Source organism: Trichoderma asperellum, chromosome 4 (genome assembly GCF_020647865.1).
Source record: "Trichoderma asperellum chromosome 4, complete sequence".
Classification (NCBI taxonomy): domain Eukaryota; kingdom Fungi; phylum Ascomycota; class Sordariomycetes; order Hypocreales; family Hypocreaceae; genus Trichoderma; species Trichoderma asperellum.
The window spans coordinates 4,521,066-4,536,527 of record NC_089418.1 but is presented as its reverse complement, the minus strand read 5'-3'; the positions used below and the strand labels follow the sequence as shown (position 1 = coordinate 4,536,527).

The window sequence follows — 15,462 nt, the reverse complement described above, 5'->3', positions numbered from 1 at the left end:
GCAATGCAACAGAACCATGAATTCTCCGCAGCGATGCATAATTAGCGTGGTTTGAACCAGCAAGGCATTTTATTGCAGTAGTTTATGACCGCTTCGGGTACGTTAAGCGAGTCTCTTTTATAATTGCGTATTTGCGCTTGAGGTTGTAAAAGTCAGCATCTAAAACAGGCATTACTATTCGTAGACGCTGAGAAGGTCAGTCGGATAGGTACTCAGAGCGATGCCGAGTTAAGCTTTGAGAGATTATAGGCGGCACGTCTTATACGGCACATGTCTCAGCAAACGCATAGGCATTGCAATAGACTCCGACTTTTAGTTTTAAAGAACAGGTTCAAGTTGCATATTGATTTACCAACAGCTTACGCTTCAATCATTAAATAAAACTATAAAGTATCGCTTTTCCAGACACCGTCGCTAATGATAACTAAGCAGATAGCAAGAAATCCTCCATATGTTGCAAATACTTGTACAGCCCGACATCAATACCACCATCCATTGTCTCTTCTGCAAATCTGACAATCTGCAGTGCTTTTGGAAAGTCTTCCTCGGACGGAAAATTGCCGCTAGAAAGAGAATGTTGAATCGTCAATGCGATCCGTAGGTACGTTCGCGGCTTTCCGGCAAACAACTTTGCCCATTTATTTTTCGGCTCGTGGATGATATCCTGTGCCTTCTCGCCAGGCAGGAAGCTCGACAGAAGTTCTGGGGGGAAAGAGGTGTCTGCCGAAAGATCATATTGATCAATGTCAACAGATTCCGTTGTTTGGATGTGATTGATGAGCTGCTTTATAAACTTTAGTACGTTGTTTGCGTTTTGGTGGAGGCCTCGGAACTTGTTCATGACGTTGGTGTAGACCATAAGATCGCGCATATTGTCTGCTGCGAGCGCTCCAGTATTTAGTATCTTTGCATCTAGAACTTGCCAGATGAGCGGGATAGCTGTGAAGGTAACGCTAGAGATTTTGAATTAGTCTTGAATTTTCAAAGGAATGGATTCTGGTTCGCGTACAATGTGTTTGGCAAGTACTGGACAAGCCCAAGACGGGCTAACTGCATGAACATCCCGGTGATTCCCTTCAAAGATGAATCCATCTCTGCCTGAACCTGGAGATCATTCTTCTTCACATCTGATGCGTGGCCAGGATTGGATACAGATAATAACATCATGTGGTAGCAGAGGCTCGCTCTCGCAGAACTTGAGGATGTCAGTATGAGTCTCGTCTTAGTAATAAAGTAGACTTACAAGTAGTAGATAAAAGTCATCTTGATGAACATGGTTAGGCATTTGTGGACGCCAATTGATGGGGTAGAAGTCTCAAATCGCTCCCTTGTTTTCTGGTGCCAAGCATCCAGAAGCTCGAGAATTTCGGCGCAAGCATCTGACTCCTTTCCAGTGTTTGTCTCTGAGGTTATGGTATTGGGGCCAGCTGCTGGGTAGAGTATCGTAAGAGCTTTGTTCAAAGGAATAACGAGTTCGCAGAATGCCGACATGCAATGAGCTAAAATTTGTCTTGTCGGCCGGTCATATACTGTAGAGACCCCCAGTTCGTCTGAGAAGTCAGCAAGATTAAGGCCTTGGTGGCTGAAGTCGAAATCATCGCATCCGATGGTTAGTGGTCTTCGTAAACTCAAAGATATAACCCTGTCTCGCAATATGCAGGTCCACCACAGCCGTTTAAGCCTTAGTTTCGCGGGGTTGTCGTCGCTTAGTGTATGATACTGGTCTGCACGAGCGCAACGCGCAAAGTGGACTGCGTTTACCATCCAGTATGTGTTTGTGGTATCGCTCGGTGCAGGTGAGTAGTAGGTCAGCAAGAGCGCTACCTGTGCACTGACGACATTGTTTCTGTGGATGTCGAATTGTGTCAAGGTCTGTATTGGATCGGAGACGATTAGTATCTGCCAAGTGATGGATGAAGTGTTGACAAGCTAACCTTTGCAGCCGTGTATAGTTCAGTATGAGCCGCTTGTACACTGCTGTACCCGAGGCTAAGGAGCGTTGATGCTGACACGTACTACTTGGGATTAGTTATAAGGCCCCTAGGGTTCAATACATCATGCCAACGTCGATGAACTTACAGGTGATGATATAAATAGGATTGCGCGAATTAGGAGAAGGGGAATGCGAGCGTCTGCCGCCCAAAACTCTGCTTCGCTGAGTAGAGGTATGATGGGATGCACATGTGAGAAATACTGATGAAAGAACTCTTCCAGTGCTGTTTCCGTAGGCAAGGTGAGACAGTCCTTTTCTGTCAAATACGCTACGTCGATATGACTAAGTTGATTGAGGGACCCAGCATCAACAAAGTTGTAGTTAGAATAAGGCACGAAACGTGCTGGCGGCTGCAGTCCGAAGATGGTAGTTTTGTCATATCCCGGTCCCCAGGGATTGCTACTACCAAGGCCATCTTGCGTTCCTATTGTGCTTGGGTCAATGGTACCATCCGTGAAAGTGAAGTTGGAGTGTAAAGCTTCGCTATTAGTATCCGATTCCCCATGTTGGAACGCCGGTGTCAAGGATGGATCGATCTTAATAGATGGACTGGATGAACTGTTCCTTTCTTGGTCCTGTTTAATTTCTGCTTGGGACTTGGGGCTTGGGTAAATTGCTTGTGACGGTTTCGCCTTCTCTACATCTATTTGTCGAGACTGGGATATATGCTCCTCTCCCTCGTGTTCTATCACGCGCTTCACTCTTTGTTCCCTATTCAAAGTCAGTTTAGTAACGTGGATTCAATAAGAGCTCTCCCCACAATGGCACTAACTTACCATTTCCGCTTTCGCGGCAACACTTTGCAGTTGGCCGAATCTAGCTTGCAGTTTGTGCACGGGAAACCAGTAACTGCAACATCGCATCTGACTTTGCGAATTCTACAGACAGTGCAAGCATGGCTTGCGCGCAATCGCGTGCGCAACAGCGGAGAGCTTGATGATGTCTCTTCATCTGACTTGGAGGAACCCATCGCCTCCACTTGGCTTCTGTTCCGCGATGAGTGAGTGAGATAGTAATTTAGTTGTATGGCAGCACGGCTTGTCTCTCAGCCGTCCGGGAGCCGTTGATTCGGGTTAAAGTAATGTGGGGAGCCGATGTGAACAATTCACATATTTTGGAAGATGAATGGAAATAGTGTTTCCCCAGATTTTTCGACAGTTTCCCCTGGGACTTGCGCGCGACCTCCGGTTGTTTAAACAGTTATGCATCGGCTTCGGCTATGGGGATCTCGGAGGGCGTTTTCGGTCACTTGTGGAGAAGTTCCCCGGCTTGTCTGGCGAATCGGAACAGCGCGATTTACCCTCGGCCAATTTCGATAAGCCGGTTAAGGAAGTACCTCTGTACCTCATTGCCGACGCTCATGCACTCTGCATAAAGGGCGAGAATTAAGGTGTGCATGATTTTTGCTTGTGCCAGTATAAAGCAAGAAATGCTGGACATTTATGAAAGCTACCAATCATACGAAATACAATGAAAGCTTGATTCATCTACGGACTTATAACTTATATGCATTTATTTCTTCGGGATTTACGCTGCATTGAGAAAGCCTACAACAGTGAATCATGCGACCCATCGCACTATTTAGCTAAGGCAGTGTGACCAGAAGAGAGATCGCAAGCAAGAAGAGAGAAGCTTCATTCAACAATAATAATATGAAACAGTCCAATTTATTGCCTATAAAACCTTTTTGTTGTCTAGGAGACTATTTAGAATTTGGCGGCATCAAAGTTGCGCACAAAGTCGTAGTAAAACTTGAGCATCTCAATATGACCGTCTACGCGAGCGTGCTCATCAATGGTATGGATGTTGTTTTCAGCGTGAAATCGGTCAGGAGTAAAACGCCAGATGTTGTCGGAAAGACCTATTTGATGTTTTAGAAATGGGATCTCCATAAAATCTGATTCAGAAATAAAACATGTATAACTTACCAATGTAGTGGCGAGTGTCAGTGTTGCCCGTCATAATCTCTCCGGTGGGAACCACAGTTCCGTTATCGAAAGCAAAGCTGTGTCGAAGAGTACCGGCAAAGACATCCCAAGCGTGACCACTTGTAGGAGAAATTGGGCTAGGGTGGAATTTGCCCTTGGTGGACAGGACCAAGGTGCCCTTGTAGTCGACATCGTTCGAACCAGCCTTCTCGCGAACTTCGGGTTTGAGGCTGGCGATGTATTGCTCATACTCTTCGTCGTCCTCAAATGGCTTAAGCTTCAGGCCATACTTCTTGATGATGCTGTCGACGCGTTGAACGGCATTATGCTGCACTTCAGCAATACTATTCTGGTGGGCGACTCGGTAGTTTACGCCTAGGATAGTCTTTTCAGGCATAGCATTAATCTTTTGCCCACCGTTAATAATGTCCACGGCCTGGGAAGTCTGAACGATATACTGCGTGTTTCGGCCAGCCTTGACCAGCCACTTCGCAATGCCTTCCAAGTCGTCTTGTTGAACCAAGCGCGTGAGATCGGGATACACTTCAGGCGAGTAGCGCGCCTGGCACTTTAGATGGCCGTGAACCGGGCCGTCCTCAATCAGCTCGGCCTCGAAAGGATGGGCTTCGAGCTCGCTGACGATTTCGGCAATAATGCCAATGCCAGTGTGAGGAAAAGGAACAGAGCTATGGCCACCAACCACGTCCAGCTCAAAGAAAACGTCGACATGGCCCTTTTCGGTGACGGCTGGGAGAACATACAGAGCATTACCAACTTGGGTCAATCCAAGGCCACCCTCATCCAGGATGGCGGCAAAGCTGTCTTCGCCATACTGCTTCTTGAGGTGTGCGGAAATTTCGCCAGCGCCGCGGAACCCTGAACACTCCTCGTCGTAGCCAAAAGCAAGTAAGAAGGTACGCTTCGGAGCCCAATCTTTGTTAGACAAGAGAGCTTCAATCGCAGACAAGATGGCTGTAAGACTGTTCTTGTCATCTGAAGTTCCTCGGCCCCAAATATACTCCCCATCATACACGGCTTCAAAAGGAGGGTATGTCCAAGTCGATTCGTCAGCAACTGGGACGACATCTTGGTGAGCCATCAATAGCACCGGCTTGAGACTCTCATCGGAGCCCTGGATTGTGTAAAGAAGGCCGAGAGTGTTGATCTTCTCGACCCTAGCCTTCTTATGGCTAAAAAATGTTAGGAAAAAAACTCATAAAGGCATTGAGACACAATTCAAAAAGGCTGGACTCACACGTTGGGAAACGTCTTTTCCAAGACTTTGTGCAGGTCGAAGAAGGGCGCCCAGCGCTTATCCTCACCAACCGGTCCATTGTCATCGTAGGAAATAGAGGGTACTTGAACTATGGCTTGAAGACGCTTCACCTGCTGGTCTCGTGCAGATTTGGACGCAAAGAGCTCATCGGCAGAGGGGAGTCCATCGCCTGTCGGATCTAAAATCGGAGGAAGATTGCACTGGGACTTAGACGACGGCGCGATCGAGCTCAGAGGCTCTTGGCCGTAGCTGGGAGCTGCGACGACGCCTGCGACTCCCGCCAGAAGCAAGGCCAGCTTAGAAATTGCCATTGTGAAGATGCGAAAAAGAGGCAAAGGCGACAGCCAGTATTTCGCCAATTTGGTCGCAGGTCAGGAAAGAAGACAGAAGCAGCAAACGGGAACAGCTCGGGTTATCAATGCCCCAGAGAGAGCTTCAAGCCGAGCTGCACATCCGTCCCCGCCCCTTGCAGAATTACGTTTTAGTGGAATATTTGGACGAAATCGGATCGCAGATTGGCGGTGGTGAAATAAGTTCCCGCCTCCACGCAGTGCAGTGTGGAGCTTGATAGCTCTAAGAGGAAGGCCATGCGATTCTTCAAAGATGAAGCTTCGAGATACGGAGCGACTATCGGCAAAGAATATCCATGGATGTTGATAGCACTACCTGAAGCCCAGTCGTGGCACAACGTCCAATCCATTCACTGCAGTGACCTAGTCGAACTTTGCCTCTTGTCGGCTGTGTATTGCTTTGAGACACATATGGTGGGATACCAGACATGGGGCTTCGATTAGTCACAGCGGTTATCTCGCAATGACGGGTCCTTTTAACGTGCTTTTATCCCGAACCACACTGGCCGGCCGGTTGGCCGATAGTGGGAATCGCAGCGATGCCTGATAAATAGCTTACTGTGCTCGCAGCCAAGAGTCTAAGCAAACGTCCCCGCCCGACAATTTTTTGACTTATTTCCGGACGTATATTTCAGCAGCATTTCCAGAGAAGTAAATCGAGAGCGAAAGCGTCTAACATCTCTAGATATTGTTCTATTAGATATTGTTCTATTATACACTAAACTTTATTCTATTTTACAATGGTAAGTAGGGGAGATCATAGGGCGTTAAGAATCGAGTGAAGATATCTCCATGTAGATTGTTGACTCTGTTGGTACAGTTGTGTAGGTGACTAGGTGGATGATCGATCATGCTCAATTACGATCGACTCGGGACCACCCATTAGCTAGTGTCGAGATTTTCTGCGAGTCTGTTGCCAGCTTAATGGCGCAGACTACTGATTAGTTGATAAGAGATACAAGCCCTTGAAGATGGAATTTTGCTGAGATAATAACTTTTGTGGAGCGTCAAATTCCATCAACTTTCCATCGTCTAATACGGCGACTTTGTCGTAGTCGAGAATGGCATCCAATTTGTGTGCAATGGCGAGGATAGTCCAGTCTTTGAACCAGGTTCGAACGATCCCATTAATAGTATTGCTGGTTGCTTCATCCAGGCTGGAGTATAACCAGTTAGTATTGTCTCCTCGCAGTTGTTCAAGACGTATTAGGATACTTGCCTGCTGGTGGCTTCATCCAAGAGCAAGACTCTGCTTTCTCCTTCTCGGAGCATCGCGCGAGCAAGGATCATCAATTGAGCCTCTCCCTGTGAAAAGAACTTTTCATCGATAGATGCAGAAAGGCCTCCGCGAGCCTCAATTTTCTTCCATAGGCCAACCCGTTCAAGGGCAGCGATGATTTCCTGGTCGCGTCTCTCCGAGTTGACTGCAGCGGATTGGACATCTCCATCTTGGATACGATAAGGATCAGCATTAAGCCGCACCGTTCCCTCCAAGATGTATGCCTCTTGAGGCACAGCAACAATATGAGTGCGTAGATATTCCCTAGGCAATGCCGACAGGTCAACGCCATCAATAATAATTTTACCTGAATCTTGAGTAATAAGTCCAAGCAGACTCAGGAACAAGGAAGATTTCCCGCTTCATTGAATTAGTAATGTTCCGTTGACAAACAATGCAAGAGACTACACGGGTGTTATTGGCTCACCTTCCAGTTCGACCACAAATACCGACTTTCTCTCCAGCCTGAATGGATAAAGTAATGTCATTCAAAACACGCCCAGATGATCTGATTATCGGATTGCAAGTTAGTAATCGCCCACGACGAGCTTTAATCGAGTATGACATAAGGGTATGAAGCACAAAGTGCTTCAATCTCAATACGACCCTTGCTCGGCCAAAATGTGCTGTCCAGTGCGTTGAGATTAGGCTCCGTAAGCTGTTCATTCCGACCTTCTGAAGCCAAAGCATCAACAGCCTCGTCATCTTCACTCTTTGTATGCATCGAGAAGCTCCTTATGCGAGCAACTGCTCCCAGACAAATCTCGAATTGGACCCAGCTGCTGATAGTGGCTTCCATGGTAGCACCAAATGCAAGAATATTGCTTAATGCAACACCTGCAAATCCAGGTCCAATTTTCTCCCGCAAAGTCGTTATTAGGACAATTAGAATAACTGCAAGAAGCATGATCATGATGTTCACTACAAACACCAGCCATCGCTGCACGCAGAAGAGTAAATAGTTTGGTTGCTGTGAATTGTCCAGGATCTTCATATATTTGGCGGCGGAGCGGGATTCCCAGTGAAATGCCCGAATAGTTACGAGGCCAGATACAGTTTCCATAAGCTGTGAGTAGAGAGGAGCTTTGAATTCAATGTCAAGAAGACGCAGTTGCCGCGCAGTACGCAAGTAGAAGTGCTGAATGGCATAGAATAGAGCCACAAGAAATGGTATGACAACAGCCATGTATTTTGATGAAGCACAAACCAAGACAAACTGCGCGACACCGAAAGAAAGCGCTACAGAAACCGTTAGCAACTTTCTTAAGAAAAGAATTCTCGTTGCCAAGACCTGATCAAGTGACATGCTAACTATTAGCAAACTTACTTATTATCACGCTTAGAGCTGAGGCTGGCAGCTCCATATCAATCAATTGGAGATCCTGACTAAACCGATTCACAGTGATTCCGTTATCAGTAGCTGTGTGATAAGACATAGGAGCTCTATATATTAAGCGTTAGATGATTCAAATGTCATATAAATATATAGCACTTCTTACCGTGCGACAGTCTTGACTAAGAGATCGTGGAAATAGAGGCCAGATCGGTTAATAACAACGATAAATAGTTCCCTTGGAGAATGGTATCAGTAATTGAGACATATAGGCACAAAAGGGTGTTTCCGAGTCATCTTACCAAGCGGCGACTAGACATGAGATAAAAGCCCCTATTGAAAGAACTGTATAGACACCAAGCCATTTTCCAAGGTTGGAGTTGGGATCCTTTTCATTCGACTCAGCCCACCATTTAAGCCAAACGCCTAAGTGAAAATTTAATTAGTAAATTTGAGGGATAAATTCCAGTGACTGAGACGTACTAGGAAAAGAATCGCAAAAAGCAAAGACGATAATCGCAATAACAAAAGCAATTAATGTAGGCCAGCCAGCCGACTCAAGATAGAACTTATAGACAGCTGAATCTCCCATTTGTCTGGCAGCATCAGCTTGAAGTGCTCCAGTAAGATCGGCAGTAGCGGCTGCATCTGTTGCTGAGTTTGTTGAAGACTCTAACTTTCTCGCGCTCTTTGCGCCACCCTCTCGTGATCTTTTGCTAGCTTGCGCAGCAGCAGGATCTCTCAAAAGCCAACTAAAGTCTGGATTTTCCTTGAGATTATCAACGCTTCCCGCATACCGAAGTTGACCTTGCTCATTTAGGAATATAATTTGATCCACATATGAGACACGGCGATCTATACACTATTATTAATAGCTGAGCGTGGCCAAATACATCCGAAGTACAGATGAGGATAAGTATAGAGAAGTAGGAAGACAATACGATGCACTCACAGTCTGAGGACGCAAGGACTATAGTCATATTCGCTTTTCGAAGAATTCCTTCTTTGCTTAGAAGATTGTCAAAGACTGTATCTTCTGTGTTCGCATCAAGCCCACTAAAGCAATCGTCCATTACTAGTACTTCGCTGCGAGCAAAGGCCGCCCTCGCAATTGACTTTCGAGCACCACGTAAGCAAAAATTCAATAGTAGAAAGAAAGGGAAAGGTTAAAAAAAAAGCATGATATGGGGAGCTTACCAAGCGTTGTTTCTGGCCTCCGCTGATTGAGATTCCCTTGGACCCTACGGTTGTTTGGTCTCCTTGTGGCCACATAGCTATGTCCCTTTCTAATGCGCAAGCGTTTATAATGCGACGATACCAATCCGCATCTTGGCCCATTTCTTTTTCTCCAATCACATTTATGTCCTGGGCAGATTTTCCACAAATGATTTCTCTGACCATCTCATTTGGCAACCAGGGAGTTTGGTCACAGAATGTCACGGCACCAGAAAATCGTGTCTGGATTGAGCCATCGAAATCCGACAACTCTCCTAATAGGGCCTTTAGAAGAGTCGATTTTCCACAGCCGACGGGGCCAAGAATAAGCGTTAATGTTTGGCGGCGGATGTCGATCCGAGGACTGATATCAATGACTGGCGTTTTGTTGTGATGGGCCTGATTTTCTTGATTCTCGTCGCCAGATCTGTCTTTAGGTACGGTATCGCCACTTTGGGCCGATGTTGCCTCTTCAGGCCAAGAAAATTTGCCCCGGATTGAAGCAATAACGTCAGATTTTAAGGAACCCATTTCAGCAACCTGGCCATCTGCATTGCCATGAGGAGGCGAAATGCGAGTATCCTTCCGTTGAGTCTCGTTAAGATAATCTTGAATTCTTTGGAAAGATGTCACGCTTCCTGCAATCACAGGCAATGAGGCAATAAATAGAGATAAAGGAGTATTGAGCAGAAGGATGAGGGAGAACGATGTAAAAATCTTCGCAATAGTTAAATCTCCATTGCCATGAGAGGCCATGCCCGCAGCGGTAGCAAAAGTGAGAAGCGGGCCAAAAATGGGGGTACAAATAGCTGGCGAAAATGTTAGCAGATGCGTTCAAGAGTTACTGTAGAGGGAGATTTGGACAAAGGGACACATACAGAGCACAAGAGTGATCCCAAGGAACAAACGAAATTTGGTTGATACAGCTAGCTCTTGGGTTCGAAGCTCTTTAATCCCATTGAAAGCTACATCAGTGAGGCCCGAAATCTTCAGCCACTTCATGCTTCCAAGAGCTTTTGACGTTGTAGTTACTCGGCGCTGTGATGCCGCGATCCACGCTGCTTGATGCTTTCCAATTGGCGCCGCTAAAAAACCAGAGCTAATCATGACAACTGATCGAGCCACTATGTTAGTAGTGCTGTTTACGTCTGGATTCATATTACGAAGCAGGAGAGAGGACGTACCAATTGCAAAGCCCACGCTCATCACACATGCGGCACCCAATTGCCTCTCCAGAAGATAGATGGCAATTCCAATCTCAAGAAGGTTGCCCCATGTTTCATGAAATAACAAGACTCCACCAGATATTGTTTCAATATCCGTAGTCACAAGCGTCAATGTGCCGCTGGGAGTAGACCTAGACGAGCTCGCCGAATCAATATGAAGTGTTTGTTCATAGATGAGTGGTATTAGGCTACCACGCATGATGGTAGCATTGCGACAATTATGCCATTGATATTGAGTTATAGATACCTAAATAGTGACACCTATTAGTATATCAGATACAATGGGAAAACACATAAAAGAAGGTCTTACAGCTATACCGGCGTAGACGAGAATATAAGCCCCAATGAGTCCGTAGCCGTTGTTATTAAATTGCTGTGTCTGTGGCGTAGCTGCAAGATTTATTGCAGCCGTGATTAAAAAAGGCTGGGCGTAAGTGAAGCCAATGCGGAATAGTCGAGGGATTATAGGTATTGCTAAATGGCCTATAAACGCCTTTACCCAAGCACCAAGGAGCGCGCCAGGTTTGCTCTTGTCAGATACTAAACAATTTACGAGTCAGTATTCTGCTACCTTCCTAGCCAAATAGTAGAGAACGGTTGAAATGTATGTAGGTGAAATAGAACAGTAAGGCTACTAACCCATTTCCCAAGCCTTTGACATTTTTTCCGCCAAGGGCTCGGACAGTAATGTGTCGTCAAGTTGGTATAGATCTTCGTGCGCGAGAATCTTCTTGTAACCAGTAAAGAACAATGAGCTGAGCCAGTAGAATACGCCCAGATTGTAAGGCCCGCTTGCGCCTTCTTCTGAAACATTTTTGTATTCATCTGTTAAGATGGACCGCTTTTCTGTCGACTCAAATAGGAGCATCAGAGCCCTCAATGCTAAGCTCGCCGTAAAGACAGCAGGAATAGAACTGCTGCCAGCATTTGGGAGCATCCATAACGTGCGAGAGCGCGCTGTATCAAAGAGAATTGACAGAGCCAAATAAATGGATATAATAAACGATGGACGAAAGGACGATCGATGCTCGAGATTGGACAAAAGAACGTATAGAAGAGAGAGAATCAAATTAAGCACAGAGCTTGCGATCGTGGCGCGCGTGGAAGTAATGGCAGAAGAAGCCGACTTGGTCGAATTCACCACCCAGAGGCCAACGAGGGCGGCGCTCAGTGCGACGAAGCATATCGAACTAGTCTTCAAAAGGGACGAACTGATCAGCGATTATACATCATGTTGGTACGATTCATGCCGTATAGTCTAGAGTATTCACTGCAGTCATCAATATGGCGAATGATACCTTTTTGGCCAAGTCTAAGGGACTTGACTTGACTCTTATTGGCGCAGCGAAAAGCGCAAGAATCCGCAATGGGGAGAGGAGGATGAAGATGCTAGAAATCAGAATAGAGAGAATCGTTTCTTCGAAAAGCAAAGTAAAGTCGAAGCCGCCGCGACACTGAGGACCCGCCCATGGCCCAAAAGTGTCATCTGGACATGATGCCGTCGACATCACTGGGATGCCACAGGGCTGATCCAATTATTGTAGTCCAGCCAATGGCAATTTGTTACCGCTTTCCATATGTGCGCACGAAATACTGCAAGAAAAGAAGGCTGACGATAATTCGTATTATGAGACACCAATTTGGTAGAAAATACAACTTGAAGGAGCTTCTTCGCGTCACTCAGCCCGTTGATTAGCCCGCATCCAATTTATAAGTACAGGGCTATCATGCATCCTCAGGTGTCCTTTTACATCCTCAGGTATCTGTCCGGTGATGGCCTAAGGGAAATAACCAACTAGGCTTAAAAGCCATGCATAAGGGGCAGTGCTTATTATTGGAGTGCGCTAAAGTGTATGAGTCAGGGAGAAGTTGTGTTCTGTTATAGAATCCTATAGAAGGTACACGATCTATGTGCTGAGACGCGATAAAAATGATGTAGTGATGGCTTGTGAAGCACTTTTGTTGTCTGCAGCTTTATTAAAGCTGCCTAAACTGCGCGTTTTCAAGCGAACACGCAGATGATGATGAGGGACGTTTGTAGACCGGGGATTGCGTGTGCGACGTTTGAACCAATAATGAGATCGCAGCCTCCTTGTCGGCAGGATCTTGGGTAGTATTGTGTGCGGGGTATTCAATTCCTTAATATTGAGCAAATGACTCCTTCACAGTGTTTATGCAAGCAGCGTACGCGTAGCTTCTACATATGCGTTCTCCGTAGTATGGCTTGGAAGCCTCTAGAATTTTTATAATGGCGCTGCCAGCACTTACACCGAACTGTTTATTGAGGACTAGCATGCATGTAGGCGATTGGGGTGAATTGCATCACTATAGTTGAGCGAATCAACAGCAGGGTAAATTTGGTCAAGAGCATGGAGACTAAGAGCCCCCGCCCAAGAAAACAGCCTTTGCAGTTTCATGTAGGCGGTAAATATTAAAAATGAAAACAGCTCGTTTCAACATGGATTCCTTGGCAGCGATCGCTCTAATGTGAGCAACTCTCTAGCTTTGACTAGATTCTGAAAGAGGAGACAATTGATTCCTCACTAAAGACTGGATCGGAAATGATATGGCAGTTTGGTCAGAGGCCTCTAAAAGCCCTACTCTATAACAGCCGAGGATTCTCTATATATCATTTCGTAACAGTCTATGTCCATCGTTTAGTCTTCGTATTCTTGCTCCATTAACACATTTGCCTCTCCCCACGTCTTGACAATCTGCATTCCCTTCTCTTTGTGGGCATCAACTTCTGGCCTTGACCATCCTGCCTCACCGCCTACCACTTTCTCCATTTCATTATTATCTGCCTCTTGAGCTGGAATCCACCCGCATTCAACGAAGAACTGCTCTGGGCGTACCGTTATACGCCCCTTCTTGATGATATACTTTGACAAACTGGTAGCATACACCTTCTTCTTGGATGTAGATTTGCTAAGGAACCATGATCCGACATATATCCAGCGAGAATCCCAGCCTAGGATTCGTGATTCGACATTGTAGGAGGCATAGGGTCGAAGCTCGCGTTTGAAAGACGTATGTGTAGCTCCCAAAATGAGAGCAGGTCGACCCTTTATCTTTTCTTTTTTGTCCTTTCCATCTCGCCCTTTGTATTCAACCTCCATGTCGTCCATTGGCCAAACTGGCGCAATTATTCTCCCCATTAACTTGATCCGAGATACGTCAAGGTCTGTGAAAAAAGTCGAGTTCGATTTATGCAAATTCATGTCGATTTCCAACAGCGGTACATAGGTGCTAATAATGTCCGCCTTGAATAAAGGGTGCTTTTCGATCGAATCTCCCACGTTTTCTTTCCTAACCAGAGCAACTTTCCTCCTGCCTCCGTCAGAGGATTTAACTAGTCGTTTTTGCTGATTCCGAAAGGCGGTATTTAGATGGTAATATGTTCGCGCTGTCCATACAAACGGCAAGGCCTTGAAATTGAATAAGACAAATACTGATAAAGCAGCGCCATACCAAGTGTAGAAGAAAGGCACAACATTCTCTTTCAGTGACGAAAGAATCGTAGGCACATCGAACGCCCGAAATTTGACATCCATGAGTAAGATAGTGGAGCAGAATACGCTCCAATGCTTCAATTGAGATGCATCAAGATCAGTCTTATACCGGTTATGTCCTCTAAGCGCGGATATGTCAGGCAGATAAGTAGGTCATAGAAATTCTCAAATAATGGTATCAAAAGCGAATAATCTTACTACCACAAAAAAAAAAGGCTGTACGAGCCTTATTTATAGCTCAGTCATGGTTGTTTCATCGGCGATTTGCACAAGCAGAGAGAATGCGCCGACAGGGCATCGGCTGCAAGTCAGCAGCAGTAAAGTCTACAGATCGTAATCTGTAAACCATTCATCCCTGTCCAACTCCGAAGCAATAAGTACGAGCATATTGCGGCGCAAAATACGTCCCGGTGAATAGCGCTCGGTTCCACTTTTATCGACCGACTGTGAAGTAAAGCTCTCAATTGAACATAAACCGCTGAAAGACCCGAAATCGAGCACACAAAGGCAAATGGTGAAATTTTCCGTATAATAAACATCTACCAAAACACAAACCCATAAACTTTATTCTGTATATAAACAATATTAAAGCCGCGAATATTTCCTATTGTGTGCAATATGCTCTCACAAATATGTGACTGCAAACAATTAGAAGGATACTAATATCGTGCATGAAGGATGCGCACTTCAGTTAAAGGCTGAGCTTGTAGCATCAACAACAAATTTATAGACTATGAATGATACATGTTACATGAACATCTGCCATGGGTAAGCCTGTATTTATATATATTACAAGTCATTGTATAGAGGCTATGACAATCTCCCACGGCGCCTTTAGATTCATTGCAAATAGTTTCCATTTACATAATCAACTAAGAGGCTTAGCTATGAAGCACTTTTTGTTTTTTGGCATGTGCTCTTATGTGGTATAAGAGCTTTTAAAAAATTTTTTACTAACTTCAAGTGGATTACTTTTATAATGACAAGAGAAAGTTTTACGCAGAAGTGTGCTTCAGGTGCTTTAAACTATGCATTATGAGGATAATAATAGACAGTAATCGGGTTAGTAACGACCGAGAATCCAGATGTTTCTCAGTTGCCAGAGATAGGACACATAAAGCTGCCATAAATCTTTAGAACAGTTGCTAACACAGACAGAAATAGCAGTTCTGCTCGGCTGCCGGCCTGATACTACATATGGGCTCGGATTTTATAAGAAAGCACATTCTTCAAGTTCGTAATTTTTCGGTTTCAGCTAGCCCGAATAAGAAGCGTAATAAGATCTAGAACTTGCTCTTTCATATACCTTATCAGTAATACGTCTGTATCGTATCATCAACCCCGCCATTT

The 15,462-nt window shown here is 45.4% G+C and overlaps 4 protein-coding genes across 4 annotated transcripts; all 4 read right to left on the bottom strand.

Moving 5' to 3' along the window:
* Positions 1-329: 329 nt before the first annotated feature.
* On the bottom strand, positions 330-3,166 carry TrAFT101_007879 (uncharacterized protein). The gene is made up of 6 exons (XM_024905344.2): positions 2,770-3,166; positions 2,080-2,704; positions 1,935-2,015; positions 1,244-1,872; positions 1,010-1,195; positions 330-953 (listed from the first exon to the last, which is right to left on the bottom strand). The coding sequence occupies exons 1-6, from the start codon at positions 2,961-2,963 to the stop codon at positions 425-427; spliced, it is 2,244 nt and encodes a 747-aa protein (XP_024759002.2). The 5' UTR covers positions 2,964-3,166; the 3' UTR covers positions 330-424.
* A 486-nt stretch (positions 3,167-3,652) lies between these two features.
* On the bottom strand, positions 3,653-5,892 carry TrAFT101_007878 (uncharacterized protein). The gene is made up of 3 exons (XM_024902637.2): positions 5,177-5,892; positions 3,922-5,111; positions 3,653-3,854 (listed from the first exon to the last, which is right to left on the bottom strand). The coding sequence occupies exons 1-3, from the start codon at positions 5,506-5,508 to the stop codon at positions 3,700-3,702; spliced, it is 1,677 nt and encodes a 558-aa protein (XP_024759003.2). The 5' UTR covers positions 5,509-5,892; the 3' UTR covers positions 3,653-3,699.
* Positions 5,893-6,481: 589 nt separating this feature from the next.
* TrAFT101_007877 (uncharacterized protein) lies at positions 6,482-12,108 on the bottom strand (the record flags this gene model as incomplete). The annotated part of the gene is made up of 15 exons (XM_066128170.1): positions 6,482-6,704; positions 6,767-7,186; positions 7,254-7,291; positions 7,392-8,065; positions 8,154-8,269; positions 8,326-8,397; positions 8,462-8,585; positions 8,643-9,014; positions 9,112-9,274; positions 9,357-10,183; positions 10,253-10,486; positions 10,559-10,847; positions 10,911-11,140; positions 11,240-11,795; positions 11,899-12,108. 15 exons carry the CDS (start codon positions 12,106-12,108, stop codon positions 6,482-6,484), a joined length of 4,548 nt encoding a protein of 1,515 aa, XP_065984287.1.
* An 836-nt stretch (positions 12,109-12,944) lies between these two features.
* Positions 12,945-14,319, bottom strand: TrAFT101_007876 (uncharacterized protein). Its single transcript, XM_024908408.2, has one exon. It carries the CDS (start codon positions 14,152-14,154, stop codon positions 13,258-13,260), a length of 897 nt encoding a protein of 298 aa, XP_024759005.2. The 5' UTR covers positions 14,155-14,319; the 3' UTR covers positions 12,945-13,257.
* Positions 14,320-15,462: the final 1,143 nt, after the last annotated feature.

Excerpts from the sequence above, each read along its gene's own strand:
- TrAFT101_007879 (XM_024905344.2), bottom strand. The coding sequence starts at position 2,963 with ATGGGTTCCTCCAAGTCAGATGAAGAGACATCATCAAGCTCTCCGCTG. Across the intron at positions 2,705-2,769 it reads TTGCCGCGAAAGCGGAAATG|GGAACAAAGAGTGAAGCGCG; the intron begins GTAAGTTAGTGC and ends GACTTTGAATAG. Across the intron at positions 2,016-2,079 it reads TCCTATTTATATCATCACCT|TACGTGTCAGCATCAACGCT; the intron begins GTAAGTTCATCG and ends AATCCCAAGTAG.
- TrAFT101_007878 (XM_024902637.2), bottom strand. The coding sequence starts at position 5,508 with ATGGCAATTTCTAAGCTGGCCTTGCTTCTGGCGGGAGTCGCAGGCGTC. Across the intron at positions 5,112-5,176 it reads GAAAAGACGTTTCCCAACGT|CCATAAGAAGGCTAGGGTCG; the intron begins GTGAGTCCAGCC and ends AACATTTTTTAG. Across the intron at positions 3,855-3,921 it reads TGACACTCGCCACTACATTG|GTCTTTCCGACAACATCTGG; the intron begins GTAAGTTATACA and ends AACATCAAATAG.
- TrAFT101_007876 (XM_024908408.2), bottom strand. The coding sequence starts at position 14,154 with ATGGATGTCAAATTTCGGGCGTTCGATGTGCCTACGATTCTTTCGTCA.